This window comes from Adiantum capillus-veneris, chromosome 18 (genome assembly GCF_014529385.1).
Source record: "Adiantum capillus-veneris isolate H3 chromosome 18, ASM1452938v2, whole genome shotgun sequence".
Lineage (NCBI taxonomy): Eukaryota > Viridiplantae > Streptophyta > Polypodiopsida > Polypodiales > Pteridaceae > Adiantum > Adiantum capillus-veneris.
The window spans coordinates 51,900,298-51,917,944 of record NC_140948.1 but is presented as its reverse complement, the minus strand read 5'-3'; the positions used below and the strand labels follow the sequence as shown (position 1 = coordinate 51,917,944).

Here is a 17,647-nt window from a genome sequence, read left to right as displayed (position 1 = left end):
CTCTACCCCACACACAGTGATGCGGAATTCCTCGAGATGAGATCGTGGGTCCTCTTCCATCACCTCCAAAGCTCAAACGTGGCCTCTTTTTCCATACTCTTACGAGCCTACACCCACAGAGTCAGTTTCCCCTTTAAGCATCTCGGTATGAATTCTATCTCTTCTCTCGAACGCACGCAGATGATTTATCTGATGCTCAAGAGATAGAAATGACGCTTTGAGTAGGACCTTCACAGCAGCAGCCCCCCCTCCACCCCCCCCCCCCCCCCCCCCCCCCCCCTCTCTCTCTCTCTCTCTCTCTCTCTCTCTCTCTCTCTCTCTGTCTGTTTCTGTGTCACACATACAGCGTCTAGTAAAACCCTTTTCTGTTGTTTTTCTTCACGAACAGAAGTCACCTCACCTTCTTGGAAAGCCTCCATTTGGACTCTCTCTCTCTCTCTCTCTCTCTCTCTCTCTCTCTCTCTCTCTCACACACACACACACACACACACACACACACACACACACACACGCACTTTTATACCGCAAACACATACAAGACGGTGTGCATATATATGAGCCCTATGGGAAAATTTATTATGCTACACAAGCCATCGATCAGACGCTCTTATGGAGCTTCATTGATGTGAGTACACATAGACATACATACAGACATCTACAGGCTGCTATGTAGCTCTTTTGATCTGTGTAGGTACATACATACGTGTATGTAGTTCTCTCCATAACACCCGCTTAGCGCTTATGTGTGCGTGCACACATCTCCATACACACAAACACGAAGAAAGCTTCCATGTCATCACCGGCTAGTGGATGGATCTCTTTTTGGGAGCAAAATCTTCTGGGGGATCAGCAGCACCCAGACTTCGAATGGAGTGACCCAGGGTCCTCGCTCTGACTTCATTTGTTTCCATCTATCTTTACTGACCAGGCTCCTATCTAATAGCCCCTTCTACTTTTTTGCAGTCTTGAAGATGCAGCTATCAAAGGTGACTCCTTCAATATTCAATGCAGCTCTATTTCCTGCAGTACTGAAAATGAAAACTCTAAAGGAGATTCTTTCCATCAAGACAGCAAGAAAAGGTCAGAACTTAAAAAATGTGTCTATGGGTGTGATATATGAGAGAGAGAGAGAGAGCTCTAGGGTAAAACCCCCAACTTAAGGCCACCTAAGAGAGGGAGCTTAGATCTCCGATTTCCGAGCTCAATTATAACCAGTCAGTAGTTCATTTGATTCGCTTCGTCGAGAGCTTTACGAAAAAATTGATCTCAACTTTTTTGACGATCGGAGCCGAAAGTTATAAATCCATTTATGCATTCCTGTGTAACAAAAATGGGTGTGAAAAAGAAGACACACCAACCCCAAAAGAAAGACATGGGTGCCAACAAGGGTTAAAGTCATCCATTGCCCAATGAAAAGGTTGCATTTCAAAAAAGATGAACGATGAGCATTTTTTTGAATTGCACAAAGTTGGTTCAGCTTTGTCTTATTATTGGGGGTGTCATTGTCCTTTCTTTGGGGGGTGGTTTTTTATTGGCCCCTTTACCCTACTTTTAATGCTGATGCTCTTCTAGCACTCTTTTGGACTTGAATGCCTATTTTGCCAGCTTTTTTTTCTTAGACCTTGAACTGTTCAGGGTTTGTCTTGGTTAAATTGAAACTTGATGGCAACATGTGATGGAGAATCCCATTAGATTAGGAACCTCATCAACAAGACAATTGTGCATATGAAGCTCGAAGCTTCCAAGCTGGATTCTTCCTTTTCAAATTCCTGCCGTTAATGTCATTGTTTTTGTGGTCCTATCCAAAGAAGTGCACGTTTTTTCACTTTGTGCCAAGGCCTCCTATGACTAGTAGTTTGAGCAACATTTGATTCAAATGAGTAGTCCCACTATAGCAAAGTAAGACAGGATTTTAGAGAAACTTTTTAAGTATGGTAAGAATTGCACATGTCAAGAACATGTATCCCTTCTAGGAAAAGGGAGACTCACAATTCTAATTTTCGCTACTAGTCTCAATCAGTTGTTAATGCGAAGTGAGGTTATGACTCTCTTACATACCACTAAATCAGAGTGATTGACGTGTGACTAGTGATGAGGAAGATTTTCTTCATCTCACTAATATTCTAAGTGCACAGTGGGACCTCTCTCTCTGAAGTGTGGTAGATTGGTTATGCCATTTCCCTCTTGAATAACAGGTCTTGAGTTCAACTCTCGTCGGATAGATCTTTTAGGTCTCTTGGGATAGTTTCCTACAACGTTAAAATCCTCTTCTTCTTCTTCTTCTCTCTCTCTCTCTCTCTCTCTCTCTCTCTCTCTCTCTCTCAATCAATCAACCTCATGCATGTAGCTTCTCAGTTCTTGCTCTAACGTAGCACTCACGCACGCAACACACGATCCACACACATAGCTTCTCCTCTTGCTTTATCTCAATCACATTGCACGCTCCATGTACACAGGTCCACAAATCATACGCGTTCAACAATTCAATTATTTCTAAGGTGCGTGAATTAGCACCTTAGCACTAAATGGAGGGCCAACTCAAGCACTGGGTTGTTTGGGAACTAAGGGGACAACTCAAGCAAGGGGGCCTCTTGGGAAGCAAGGAGACATAAACAAATTGAGGGCTACATGGGCCTTGTTTAGGACGAAGGAGGGATCAACAAAGGTTAAGAGTGGGCCCCACGGGTATGAAAGCAAGCAAATGGAGTGGGCTCCATTGGAAATTGACAAAGGTGATGGAGAAAATGGAAGCACTTTGGAAGTCACATAGAACGAAGCAACCTTTGGGACTTATCAAGGGATGCATCCTCTGCGACCTAGAAGGGACGAATGAGGTGTGCTACATTGGAGAAATCAAGAAGCTACAGCTGAAGGAAGAGGAGCCAAGAGTGGAATTAGTAATCGTCAAGGCCGTTGTGGAGAAGGCTCATCCTTGGAAAAACTAGGAAAACTCAGCCTTGACCTTGAGGAACTTAAGGAGAAACTCAAAAAAGAGTGGGTGGACACGGTGGAGGAAGAGGCCAAGGTGGGTTTATGCCCTTATCCTCAGTCTTGATGCATACTCTTGGAGCGGCAGCAGCAGTGCTTTTTGTAGATGTTGGTTGTGCGACTTGTGAGTCGGTTGGCTTGAGGAGATTTCTTGATAGAGCTGGATTTACTTTCAGTGGACAACATTATACTTCTCGGACGTCTTTCGAGGGTAGCGGTTGGATGGTATACTGGCGAGGTACTAATCAACCTGAGAATTCTGTAGCAAATATTCTCGTCCACGAAACTCTCTCTTTGTAGTTATAGATTGCTCACTCCAGCTCCTTGGTTTGACATCCTTTCCAAGAGTTGAGAGGGGGTGTTAGTGTCACGTGTACATCTAACCCTATGTGCATGTGGACAAGCTACTTCAGGTCTAGGGTTGAGGTCAGCTTAGGAAGTGTTCTGGCACCTTTGTGAGCCTGTGCGCAGTCCGTGCATGTCCAGGCACTTAGAGTAGTTGCATATCCTCTGGTTGCACACAACATGATCATCAACATTACAGTCAGTACCCATCATGAGCATTTTGCAGTACATTGAACCCATTTTCCCTATTTTATCAATTTTTCACTTATTATTAATAAGTGACTTTGTTGGGAAACTGGGTAGGGCAAATTTGCTAAGCTCTATAGAAGAAAACTAGCGCTGGCACTTTCTGGTACAAGAGACAGCAGAGTTCCAACAACTGAAATGCACCTTCTCAGCAAGAACCGGCAGTAGACTAAGCGTTTTCAGCCACAAGACAGCCTGGCGTTTTGGTAACTTCCCAGATCAGCCAGGGTTTTCCAAATCCTAGCCCTAGCGTTTTCCAGTTCGCAGAGTGTCACATGACGGTCACCACGTGCCAATAGAAAAGAACAGACTGAACAGACTTTTAGCACTTCAATAACAACTGAAGAGAGAGACGACACACGACACGGAGTGGCGGAATTCCACCCCAGAGGGTATTGGCCCCAAACCTTGGCGCCCCTTTCGGTATTTCTTTATATTGCATCAACACAGTACAAGCCGGTACTCCAGACTCTGCACCTTCTCCAGGAAGCATGCCAGAGAATGAGCCCTTAGCACATATTTAAAGGCCCTTGGCCTATGAAAAGCAGTTTACATGAAAAGCCTTCAAATTAAAAAACTTCTGGTCCAAAAGCAATGCCAAAAAGCTACCAGCGTAAATCACGGGATTCCGTACAACTGCCACGTTAGCATTGTCAACGCGTTTTGCAGAAATTTGCCATGTTAGCATTGTCATTGTCAGCGTGAAACGCGGAAATCCGTACCGTTCTGCCATATCATCATGTCAACGTGAAACGTAGATTTGTGTGTGTGTGGGTCCTGCTTTATTTTAATCCTTTATGTCACTTGGGGCCCCATCGGACGGGTCCCCATAAGTTGGTAGGACTTCTTCTTCTGTTACTTGTTCTTCTTAGGGTTTAGGCCCCTCGGTTGGCATATGTAAGTTGGCCCCATTCTTCAGGGCTTTGACACGTCAGCAGTTTATGACACAAAGTGCCTAGCGTTTTTGCTACAGTTGCACTGGCGTTTTTGGTTGCAGAACAACATCAGCGTTTTGCAGTTTCCGGTGATAGTTCAACCCTAGCATCAGCGTTTTCAGTTTCCAGCACTTAGACACCGCAAGATCAGTCCCTAACCTCGCAGATCTCACCTACCCGCAGCAGATCCTCGCCGCACGGTCAGATCAGCCAATGTTTTCAGTTTCAGCCTGCTGCTCGCAGATTTCAGCATCTGCGTTTTTTCAGCGCATCGTCGTCGCTTTGTCGCCATCGCTGTCCTCGCCGACACAGTGTCAGAATTCAGAAGTTAGTAGATTGCAGATTTCAGCCCCTAGCGTTTTCAGATTTCAGCCCATCTCGTCGTCGTTATCCTTGTCGTTGACATCGTCGGCAAGTTCATTGCATCTAGATCATTGTACTAGATTTGTGCAATCAATAGCATAGACTTGGGCCCTAGGAGGAGGGTTTGACAATAGTCTAGTGTCGTATTCTTCTTCTCTCTCTCTCTCTCTCTCAGTCTCGACTCTCAACACCTTCATTCATAGTGTCATTCACTTTATTTGTGATCATTGCACTGTCACGATTGTGACTATGTTAACAACAATACATCTACTCCTAGTTGCAGATATGCGAAGTGCCATGCCAAGGAGGACCCCTACGCTTGGATGGTCACACCCCTTCGCCCAAGAGACGTGCCTCTTCGCCAAAAGCCACACTCCTTCTGGTCACACCCCTTTGCTCTATGGGTGCGACTCTTCGCCCAATGGTTGCAGCTCTTCGCCGAAAGGATGTGTCTTTACGTCTAAAGTCATGTCTCTTCACCAGGAGACATGTCTTTTCATTTGTGTCTCTTCGTCTCCTATATAAGAAGCCTATTGTACTCAGTTTCAAGCAGTCATTCAATCAATCAAACAGAGAGTCTTTTGAGTCTTGTTTCTGAGTTCAGTTCAAGTTTCTTAAGTCTTAATCATGATTTTAAGTACTTAATTAAGGATTAGTACCTAGAATCCTTACAGTGGTATCATAGCAAATTTCTTCCCGGGACTCGAAGGTTGTGAACCTCTCACCCTCGCCGCTACCCTCTCCCCCCCTCCCCGGAGTTGCATGGAAGCAGAAGAAAGATGGAATTCCACTTCTTCGTTGATGGTATGAGGTAACATGAATTTATGTGTTCCAGTTACATAAATAACAGATGGAGACGCAGATGTGTGTGTGTGCGGTGTGCCGCGTACCCGGTGATTTTCGTGGAAAATTTTGTGCTTGGTGTCTGTGATGGAGTCCGATTCACGAACCTCTTCATTGGAATGCGTCCTTTTGAAGCTGAGCCATGTCCCTTCATGTGAACAGACACCACCCTTGGTTCGTGCCTCTTGGCCTGGTGCCTCTTTACTCGCAGCCTTTTCACCCGGCACCTTTCACTCGCACCCCTTTGCTGCCCTTGCGCACCCTTTCCCTACACTACTGGGCTGATTTTTGGAAAGGTTGCATGCTGAAATTTCACTGGTTGCTGCCCCTTCACAGTGCGTACCCCATCCCCGGCAGCAAGTCCCTTCGCGCACCCTCTCCTCAGAGTGTTGCACTGTTGGGTTGCAGTTCCTTGGATTGCCTGGGCTGCGTGCGCCTTTTCACGTCGCTGGCTGTCCCTTCGTCAATCGCTGGAGTTTTTTTTAACGTATATAACCAGCCAGGGCAAGCCTTTTCTTTTATTAAAACCCCAAGGGGGTGCCCAAACTGGCCAGTCTCAAATTTCTTTTTAACCTCATGTGAACTCACCCTTTACGTAAAAAAAATGCCAGAAAACCAGCCATTTAAATTCCCGCACGCTGCTTCTATGCCATCATCTAGTGCTAGCCTTGTGTGCATCTCCTGCGTGCGGTACATTTCCCAGTCATGACCGACGAACCTCTTCCGTATATTTCGTACATAAACGAAGTTTCCGCGGAAGACTTACTGGCATATCCTTCCCCTGTCGGGAGATCATTGTCATTCCAGACACTCCAGAGTTAGAGTCCGAACCCGAGCCGGAGGTTATCATAATTCTTGATTACCCGACTCCAAAACCCAAACCAATTCCAAGCCGGAATATATTCTAATTTTCGATTTTCCAGAATTAGTACCCGCTCCAGAATCGGTACCTGTTCCTGCGCCTCAGGTCGTGCCGGCCCCACAGGATTAGATGATTTACATCACCCATCGTCACTGAACTCAGTTACAAAAGTGAATGGTGTGGAGCATCTACAGACGCGCAAGTCTCGTCGTCTCCCACACTTCGAGTACATCCTTGGGCGGTACTCTACTCCCTGACAAAGTGCAGATTGGACGCCGTCAACAACATTATCTTCCTCCAGTCCTTGGTGCGTGTTCACAGCGAGCTCTTAGTCCCGGATCACACACCTTTGTCGCCCGCTCCAGAGGAGACACCTCCCATTCACGAGGTCGAGATCTCTATGTCGACGTCCCAGAGAGAAGATGATCAGCAAGCGCACATGTTTGCCCTTCTCAAAGCTCAAATGCAAGCTATGCAACAGACTTTCTCAACAAGTCTTGCTTCCATCAACACTTGCTTGGACCAGTTACAGATGCAAACCTTTGAATCGACCAAATCGGAGGTTTCGTAGCCAAAATTCTCTCACCCAAAGCATGGTTTCTCAGAGACAACTAGACATAAAGTACCTTCGTGTGAGCAACAAAAGTCTCAGCATGAATATTCTTGGAAATGCTACAGTTCTAAGCAACCAACCTCTTATCAGAATCATCAGCAGAAGTAGCAATATGAAGCTTCCAACGGATCATCAGCGATATCAAGATGGGCTTACTTAGTGACACATATATCCAACCCTAGTCGAGTACTCGGTCGTGAATGCCGCGACGCTGGACAAGTTACCCCTCGCGAGCCATGTCCTACATTTAAGTCTTTCTTGTTTGATGGTGGTAAAGTCGAAGATTTGTTGATCCTTTCCTTGTGCAAGAGGATCCTTCAGAGGTCTAAGAGGCAACAGCTCCCTCGACCTCCCCCTTCTCAATTGGAAGCCTTAATACACGCTGAGAAAGCTGAAGATTCAGAAGATTCCAGTTCTTATGTGACAACCAACAAGCACATAACCCCTTCTTTGGCCGTGATCCAGGCAGGAAAATTCGCCGCGTCACCACCTTTGCAGAATACAGTCTTTGTCTCTAAACAGATACCAGATGCTATGGTGAATGATAATTTTTCAAACTTGAAGACTCCAATCCTTGCCTTCAACGGTGCAAAGGATAAAGCAGATACAAACTCTTACAGCACGACTTTAGTCGCTGCAAATGAATCTTTGGACACAACTTGTTCCAGTGATAAACCTTTACAGATGGAAATACCTCCAAACACTACTCTGTCTAAGTCTACAACATCCCTTCAAGAGGATTTTACTGTTTCAGACAAACCAATGGAATACCTTACAGATTTTCAACCAGTGGTCATCACTCAACAGAAAACTCAAGTCAATCTACCAATAGTTTCACTTGAAGCAGATAAAGATTCAATCTTTTATTGGACAAAGCTCGAAGTTACAAATGACTTTGACAAAGACACTTATCAAGTTGCAGATATGATCAGTTTTCAATTTGACAAAATAGTCATGGTCAATAACAGTGCCATGACATGGGACTTAACAGAAAGAGCTTTGGATGCAGAAGCACAACAACAATACATTTCCTTCTCCCGGAGTTTCTACAACTACCTTGGGTTTTATTTAAAGAGGGAGGGAATGTCACGATTGTGACTATGTTAACAACAATACATCTACTCCTAGTTGCAGATACGCGAAGTGCCATGCCAAGGAGGACCCCTACGCTTGGATGGTCACACCCCTTCGCCCAAGAGACGTGCCTCTTCGCCAAAAGCCACACTCCTTCGATGATTGGTCACACCCCTTCGCTCTACGGGTGCGACTCTTCGCTCAATGGTTGCAGCTCTTTGCCGAAATGATGTCTTTATGTCTAAAGTCATGTCTCTTCACCAAGAGACATGTCTTTTCATTTGTGTCTCTTCGTCTCCTATATAAGGAGCCTATTGTACTCAGTTTCAAGCAGTCATTCAATCAATCAAACACAGAGTCTTCTGAGTCTTGTTTTTGAGTTCAGTTCAAATTTCTTAAGTCTTAATCATGAGTTTAAGTACTTAATTAAGGATTAGTACCTAGAATCCTTACATGCATCCTCTCATGAAAGGAATGGAAGGCTCTCCCTTCCGTAAGTAAAAGGAACCCTTGAGCACAATTCGGAGCAAAGTTCAACATTCACTTCCGCTTCACCTTACATTGGTATGAGAGCTTTGGCAGTGTTCTGTATCACTCAAGGAAAGAACCACAAGAAATTTTTTGCTTGTTGCGATCGCACGTAACTCGAGTCCACTTGGGCGTGTCGATTCCTAATCGTGTTTTTGAAGAGTGACAGGTAACCCAAGAAAGGAGGGCTTGTTCGGCCTCCCCTCGTTCCTCTTTTCTCTCATTGAGAGCGGACCGTGCACTTAGTGGCCGGCCAATCGACGTGAGTTGGAGAAAAGCAACCTTGGGGTGAGCGCAAGGCCGCCAAGGGGTGCGCCTGCAGGGAAGAGTAAGAGAAAAGCCTTCTCTAACTCATATTGCAAGCTAAAGAAAGACCTCAAGAACCTCAAGGACTCAAGAACCTCAAGAACTCAAGAACCTCAAAGACTCAAGAACCTCAAGAACCCAAGAACCACAAGAACCCAAGTTCCTCGTGGACTTAAGTACCCAACACCTCAGTGTATGGTCATCACCTGAAGCGGAATGGATACTTTGTGTGAAGGGTGATGAGCATGGAGGTGGTGAATAAGAGTTTTCCCCACCAAGAGGTTTTTCCGACCCTCCCCCTTCCCCATCTACGCCACGGTTTGCACCAAATCCTATGGAGGCTTTGGTCAAGACAATGATAGACATGATGCTACAACGTTGCGCCACCTTTGATCGCGAGCGTGAGCAAGCGTGCTTGGCGGCCGAAGAAAGAAGGGTAGATTTGGAGCGTGAGCGTGAGCAAGCGCACTTGGTGGCTGAAGAAAGAAAGGCAGTTATTGAGCTTGAGCGTGAAAAAGCACATGAAGCGCAACGCATAGCGGCCGAAGACAGACGAGCGGCCTTGGAATTAGAACGCGAGGCGTAGAGAGATCAATGCATGCAAGGGTTGGTCCTACAGGTACTCACCTCGAAGTCCAAGCCACTCAAAGAATCATCAGGTAGCACAAGCAGAGATTTGGACTCCAATAATCCAGTCACAGAGAAGTTGACGTTCAGTAAGTATGACGGTAAGATGGATGCTACTATTCTTCACTCTTGGTTGCATCAATTTAATGCTTACTTTGCGACAACTAAGAAGACAAGAAATAGCAAAGTTTTGATGGCAGCCATGTATCTTGCCGGTGATGCCATTAATTGGTATCAAGGGTGGCGAGGCACAATTGGCCGCGCACCTAGAGGAAGCCGAAGAAGGCGTGCCCCTTTCCTTCAATTGGGCCGACTTTCAAGACAAGCTCAAGGCGCGGTTTATGCCACCTCAGTACCTAGCATGGTTGAAAGACGATTGGCGTGGTCTCAAGCAAAATGGTATGCCAGTTATGTCTTTCTCTAATCGTGTGTTGCAGCTCGGCATCCAATTACGCAAATTGAATGATGAGCGCAAAGAGACATTCCTTTATGGATTGGACGAGTATATCAAGTATGATGTTGAAGTACTCGATCCAATAGATCTCAACAAGGCGGTAGCGATTGCTCTCGCATAGGAGATGAAGCACAACAAGGGAAAGCCTAAGGAGAACAAGTCTTCTCACAGTACCTCTCAGACTTCTCAGAACTCACAGAACGGTAAGAACGGTAACTCTTCTAGACAATCTTTCTCTAATCCTTCAGAAAAGAACTCTCAAAATGAATCCAAGGATAAAGCTAACACACCTGCTTCACCCCAAATGAAAAAGCAGCACAAGGAATTGTAGGAGGATACATAACGGCAGAAGAACAAGTCATTTATTCTAAGGAAGGAAGATGTTATCAATGTCACACTGAGGGTCACATAAGACGAGATTGTCCTAAGAACGAACCTAAAGAACCCACAGAATTCACATCTTCTAATAATGCAATCAGAGAGCACACTAATGTGTCCCTAGTTTCTCACGATCTTGCCAATGCATCTCTCATGCATTGTTATGGTTATGTGAATGGTCAACGCATTGTGGTCTACTTTGATTCTGGTAGTATGCATGATGTGATTAGCGACTCTTATGTGAAGAACGCACGTCTAGAAGCTCGACCCATTGATCCCATTGCGGCCTTTGGGTTTGCTCTTGGCATGCACTCTTCGTTTACGCATGAATGTCCTGATGTGACCGTGTCCATTCAAAATGTCCGTTTTCGTTGAAAGTTTTTGATTTCTCCTCTTTTAGGATACGATGTGATTTTTGGCATTGAGTGGTTTAAAGGTCATAATCCACAAGTTGATTGGAAAGAAAACACTCTCTGTTTCGCAGTCGAAGGAGCACCTCTCGTGGTTCTTCAATGTGACACTAAGATTCCATATATGTCACTAATCTCTCACTCATGTTTTGGACAAGGATGAAACACGTAGTCTCATTCTAGAGAAGCATGATTTGTTGCTTGACAAAGAACATGAAAAGACACATGAAACAGAATACGAAAAAGAACAGGAGAAGGAGACTGATCTTGCATCTAGACGAGAGTTTAGCATCAAGGGGAGGTGCTAGGGAGTGAGGGCTGTTTTGTGGCTGTGCTCTGCCAGTGTGAGGTAGGTCTCTCATGTCGGGTCGTGTCTAGCCATGTTTAGCTCGGGTTTTGGCTTGGTTCCATGGTCCTTTGTGGTCTTGCAGGTTGGGATATTACTCCCTAGCCTTGGTACATTTTTCCCTTGGACCCCTTGTGCATCCAGTTCCCTCTTTCCACTTGCTCCCTATTTTCCCCCCATTTACCAAGGTTGTGGGGCTGGAGGTGTGGGTCGGGCAGCCAGCCTTCTGGCCTATATATGCAGAGGGGGAGGTTACCTAAGGAGTACTGTAGTTGAGCTGAGAGGGGCGCCCTCCCTTGGGTACCCCAGAGGGGGTTGGACCAGATGGCAAGGCTGCCTAGCGTTTTGGCATGACAACAGCCTAGCGGTTTTGGCATGACCTCAGCCTAGTGTTTTTGCTCAACAGGACAGCTAGAGGTGATCTCCAAGCAATGCATCTGTTGCCCATGAAAAACGTTGGGCGGTGCAACGCTATCTCACGGCAATCTTTCACAAGCCTTGTGCCCATGCAGTAGCAGGTTTCCTCGACCAAGATCTAGATCCCCATCTAGATCTAGCTAGGAGGAGATGCACCAGACCAGCTCTCAGAGCATGTTGGAGGTGATGTCCATACCGAGACTGTGTTAGTGGTCTCGTGTGCAGGAGCAGTTGGTAGTGTCAGTAGCAGTCGCAGTTGTGTGCACCTTGGGTCCATCCATTGGGCATGTCAGTTCGATGCCGGACCACCCTTGGTCACTTGTATGAGCAGATTGTTATCAGCATGGAGAGCCTTTCCCAGATCTCTCTCTCTCTCTCTCTCTCTCTCTCTCTCTCTCTCTCTCTCTCTCATTCTCAGATGTCTTGTCTCTCTCTACCTCAGTGATCTCTCTTCTCCACATGTGTGCCTTGTTCATGTGTTTGGCCCCAAAGACTGGCGCCCCTTTCGGTATTATTATTATTATTAATGCTTCACAAAGTACAATGTCCAAGGGTCCTCGTCTCAGCAGTGCTCCCAAGCGTATTTGCCTGAGACTGAGGCCATCGCACTTTATTTTTAGGCCCTGGGCCTTTTAAAAGCAGTGTACATGAAAAGCGTCAAGTCTAAAAGCATCTGGGTCCCAAAAGCTAGCGCTTATCAGCGCGATTTGCGGAAATCCTACAAGTGCCACGTTAGCAGCGCAGTTTGTAAAGGTTCGTACGATCAGGCACGTCAGCAACGCCCCGTACAGTTGCCACGTCATCAACCCTTTATGCCTTCCTTTTTAGCCTTAGTGCCTTTGGGCCCCATTGGATAGGACCCCTAAGTTGGTACAACTTATAAAAATTGGTGTCCTTTCATTTTTGGCCTCTTAGATTGGTTCTGCAGGTTGTTACAACTCTTTCTGCATCTTTCAGCAGGGCTTTGACCTCTTTCTGTCCGAAGTCTGTCCTTTAGATCATGCCACGTCATCACTTTGTGACACGGATACTTGCAGTTTATGCCTTCACCCTCCGTTTTGATGCTATCTCTTGGAGTGGTCAGCAAGAGTACCTTCTGCTGATGCTCGTTGTGCAACTCGTGAGTCGGTTGAGTTTAGGAGATTCTTGTTATGGGTTTACTTCTAGCAGGTAGCATTTTACTTCCCGTGCGTCTTTCGGGGGTGCAGATTGCATGCTGCGTATTGTTCGACCTTGGAGTTTTGTTGCAGATTTCCTTGTTCATGAAACCCTCACCTTACAGTGCATATTGTTCACTCCAGCTCCCTGGGCCATTTCCCTTTCCAGGAGCTGAGAGGGGGTGTTCGAGTTTTGGCATCTCTTTGGAGTCCGGATTCGTCTAGGCGGTCCTGGTATCCTAGGGACGTTGAGTGAGGGCTTTTTTGTGGCTGTGTCCGGTTGGAGTGAGGTAGTTTTCTCATGCCGGGATTTTCCTAGCCAGGTGTAGCCTTGGGTTTTGGCTCTTTCCTAGGCCATTTAGGCTCTTGTAGGCTGGGAGTATTTTTCCCCAGCCCTGCCAGATTTTTCCCGAGAGCCCTAGGGGCCTCTGGTGCCCTTCTCCATCATTCTCTCCTTATTTTCCCCTCTTTTCCAAGTTGTGGGGGCTGAGGAGTGTGTTGGGTCTGGTCCTATATAGGGAGCAGGGGGCCTGGGGGGTACCACTTAGATGTACTGTAGATAGCCCAGTAGGAGGTGCCCTCATAGGGCAGCCCTTGGGTTGCTGATGGGCCAGCAGGCAGGAGGGTAGCCCTATGGTTTTGGGGCAGTCATCTCTTGCGTTTTTGGTTAGCTTCTGTGGCGTTTTCAGATCAGCCCTTAGCGTTTTTGCCAGGCAGTAGGTGCAGTGTGGGCTCTAGTGTGCAGTTCGTTCCTTAGGGCAGCTTTTCATTGGCTTGGTGATCATGCAGTAGCAGAGTTTCTCATCTGAGATGCAGGCTATGGCAGAAAGATCCATTGACATCTAGACTCGAGGGCAGCCGCCTCCTGTCGGCCTTGAATCACGTCTCTCTCCCTGCAGATCCGTTTCCTTGCCAGGAGGAGATGCACCAGATCTACGCTCTCAGAGCATGCATGAGTTGGTACTCGTGTGGGGGCAGAGTCAGTGGTCTCATGTGCAGAGGAGCAGATGGCAGTAGCAGTTGCGTATATGAGGGGTCTATCCATCGAGGGCAGGTCAGATCTATTTCGGACCAACCTTGGCTACTTGTATATGACAGTGGATTGTTCTTAACAGCACATCCATTGGGAATCCCATCATGAGAGGTCACCTACATGTACAACTAGTTTTGTATGTTGTATCCCTGCACACTGAGTGCGTCTTTATAATGAATGATGTGTTGTTTGCCACCAGGATGAGAAAAAAGTAGTCAAACAATAGGTGAATTTTGGGTCTTTCCAAGATTACGTAGAATCAGTTCCCATGAATTCAATATCGTCTGCTCCTCCATTGCTCTCTCTGCTGTTGTCTGTACTTAAACTACACTATTGGATGGAATACGCTACGGATGGAATATGGCGTGAAAAGTCATGAGCTACTTGCAAAATTTTGGACGTTGTTCTGTGATGATGTATCTTTAGGAAGTGGTATGTAATTTTGTTTGAAATGGTCCTTCGTAACTTTGTGCAGTTTGAATTAATAATAGGCCTAGAGATGATGGATCGAGTGGAGTGCAAGGAAAAGCTTGTCGGGAAAAGATGCGAAGAGACAGGATGAATGACAGGTTTCTGAATTTTTCTTTTCTGTTTATTAGCTGAATTCTCTAAGGTTGGAGTGGATTTACCTTCTTGCATTTGATCACCTCGCTTTCCCATGCACAAAATTCATGTGTCTTGGAGTTATAGTGGCTGGTCCAGAAACAAGTAACGCGCATGCACGCTCGTTCTCGACAATCTGCAGATGCGAAGTGCATTATGGCTGAAGGGTCATGTTTTTTGAGCATGCCACATTTTTCATCTCAGTGGTGTAGCTGAATGTGTGTTTCTGCTAAAATATCTGGGCGAGGCTCTAGCTATAATGCACTATAGTGTATTGGAGACTTTGCTAGAGGTCATTCATATACACATTTTTTGTACTGGAGTAGGACATAAAAGATTGTTAGGTACACTGAATTATCAGTGGTTTGATGTTTAGATTTGTGGAATTGAGTGCTGTTCTTGAGCCCGACAAGCCCCCAAAAACAGATAAAGCATCCATTCTGCGAGATGCGGCCAGGATCATTAGCCAGCTTCGGGCAGAATCCAGACATTACAAAGAAACAAACAGTCAACTGCATGACACCATCAAGGAGTTGAAGGTTGTCAACTTGACTTTGCAACTTGAAGTAATTTGTAAATCGTGACATGGGTTGTTTTCTTGTTTGTGCAACTGACATTTTCATGGGGAAGTAAATCAAGAAATTTCAAATCTTTGTCATGCGTTTTTGTGGGTGAGAGTGTCCATGATTTTTCCTCATGTGCTTAAAGAAAACCTAGGTTCAGTAATCCAAACTACTAATTTTGAGGTTTATTTTAAAATTTTAAATGTCAAGGTGAGAAAACCTACTTAACTGAGAGAAATTTGAGTAAAAATCTAAATATAGTCAATTTACCTTTAAACTTTCAAGCTTTTGGAAAAATGTTTTTTTTTGGAGCACTGATGGTAAGAGATTGTGGAGTTGGGCCTTAACTAGGGATTGTGTGGACTGGTGAATAGGCGGAGAAGAACGAGCTTAGAGAAGAAAAGCTTAGCCTCAAAGCTGAGAAAGAGAGGTTACAAAAGCGTTTGAAGGCTGCTCATGTTATGCCTGGATATACAGCACAATCAGCACTGCCAATTCACGGAGTTGGTGCGGTGTCATTGCCGACATCATCAGTTAACCATAATTTCTATGCCAATGCGGCAGGCGCACCGCCAGGATATGCTCATCACCAGAACAACACTGCAATATTGTCAAAGCCCCCATTGTATTCAGACATGCCTTTCTCCGGAACGATGTCGCAATGGATACCTCCAGAAGTTGCCGACGTTTCAAAGGATCACGTGCTCAGGCCCCCGGTTGCTTGACATCTGCTGTACATACTAAACCTGGCTAAGCTAATTTAATTTAAGTATTCAGAAGGGAAAGACTTCTGCTTTTGTAAATTATGGATGTCAATCGCTTGAACGTGACACCTGCAGCACTGCGTTGCTTGTTGGAGGAGACGATAGTATAGCTTATAGCGAGAAGGATTTGAATGATGGCTTTCTAACAACATTGATACATTTACATCTATGACGATGAATAAATCTGTTTGTATGGATGCAAGAGTTGTAATTTTCACGTTGTGGCTAGTTTTTGTCATTTGGCTACGTATACCCTTCTACTCCGCTAGTTGATTTTGGTTTGTCAGCAAGGAATTATAGTTTCTACTTAATTGAGATCGTCGTGACTATGATTCTTCTTGCATGACTAGCTCTCACAGGCCACATGCCAAGATCGTCGTCACTATGATTCTCCTTGCATAACTAGCTCTCACAGGACACTTTACCTAAAGTTCTCCCTAAGCAATTCATAAACCCTAAACCCTAAACCCCAAATCATAAACCCTAAACTCTCTACCCTTTACCCTAAACCCTAGACGCGAAATCCTTGTTGTTCTCTTTCGTTTTGCAACGAAGTTTGAAACAGAACGGACTGTGAAATGAATGGGCCACTGAGCACTTAGTAATGCAGCTCATAATGGATGCGTGCAAGCTTCATTCAAGGCATGTAGCATGCTCATGATTATGAGATGCAGGCTCGCTTATCCTAATACTAAATGAAGAATGCACGTTTCTTGTCATCAGTTTTGGTGGTCTCGTTGAAGATCAAAGTGAGTGATACACACATATATTACTCTTATTTATTATTGGGTAAATGGTTTTTTAAGAGTACCAAATCAAAGTCCATAAGCTTTGCCTATCAAGTATACTTAGAGTTAAGGTATTCTCTATCACCTTAAGACTCTAGGGGGCTAGTCTATTCGTGGAATCTTCCCATGGTGTCCTTAATTGGAATCCAAACTTGACAAATTGTGATACAAGTATCTTGTGAAAATTGGTGTTTGGATTGTTTCTGTGTAGGACAGTTCTTGTCTGGCCATTTGTGTCCATTTGCACATTGTGATACTTTAGCTTCAATCTAGGCGTGGCTAATAATTGATGTCATTCTAGAGCAAACGTTACAGTTTAAAATGGGTCTCTATAGCAAACACTTCTAAGTTAAAATATATTGCAACACATTTTGCCCTTGCTTGATTTGCTTCAACATAGTCACAGAATTGTGGATGGAGCTATGTTTGCAAGGTGCTTGTTGGCAGTTTATATTCACTAGAAAGAGGATGGAGTTGCGTTTGCAAGTTGCTTGTTGGCGATTATCATGGAAGGGGAATGAGTGGTGTCAATCAAATTAGGCAAGCAAACTTTAGATACAAGCAAAGACTTTGAAATGAAATGGAACAAGAAACTGAGATTGGAACTGGAACTAGAATGTATGTTTAGATAGGAAAATAAAACCGATATCAAGTACAATAGCGAGAGCCAAGGAATGCTCTGAGCTAATGCCAAAAGAGTATAAGAGTACAACCAGTTCTAGAGTCATAGCTATAGTAACAATAGATCCTGCAAAATGAGTAATGGGCCCTATTTAGAGGTGTCAGACTCGGCTTCTGACTGACTATTCCCTGTACAGTTACCACAATATTTGGGCTTTGTAAATACTAGTTCCTAATGTTGATCTGACTCCTATGGCTAGGGTCTGTTCCCACTGTCAACACTCCTCTTCCTTAGGGGGGTTGCTATTGCTTAAAAATATTCTCCTCTCTCTCTCTCTCTCTCTCTCTCTCTCTCTCTCTCTCTCTCAGCTAGATGTTGTAGA

The 17,647-nt window shown here is 45.1% G+C and overlaps 1 protein-coding gene across 1 annotated transcript; it reads left to right on the top strand.

The window, feature by feature from the left end:
* The first annotated feature begins 263 nt into the window (after positions 1-263).
* LOC147435654 (transcription factor ILR3-like) lies at positions 264-16,052 on the top strand. Its single transcript, XM_086488649.1, has 5 exons — positions 264-882; positions 964-1,080; positions 14,417-14,494; positions 14,905-15,067; positions 15,466-16,052. Exons 1-5 carry the CDS (start codon positions 791-793, stop codon positions 15,814-15,816), a joined length of 801 nt encoding a protein of 266 aa, XP_086344775.1. The 5' UTR covers positions 264-790; the 3' UTR covers positions 15,817-16,052.
* Positions 16,053-17,647: the final 1,595 nt, after the last annotated feature.

What these genes read in the sequence shown, in the direction of transcription:
- LOC147435654 (XM_086488649.1), top strand. Translation starts at nt 791, where the DNA reads ATGTCATCACCGGCTAGTGGATGGATCTCTTTTTGGGAGCAAAATCTT. An exon ending in TTCGAATGGAGTGACCCAGG is followed by an intron (nt 883 to 963) that starts GTCCTCGCTCTG and finishes ACTTTTTTGCAG; the next exon opens with TCTTGAAGATGCAGCTATCA. An exon ending in ACACCATCAAGGAGTTGAAG is followed by an intron (nt 15,068 to 15,465) that starts GTTGTCAACTTG and finishes ACTGGTGAATAG; the next exon opens with GCGGAGAAGAACGAGCTTAG.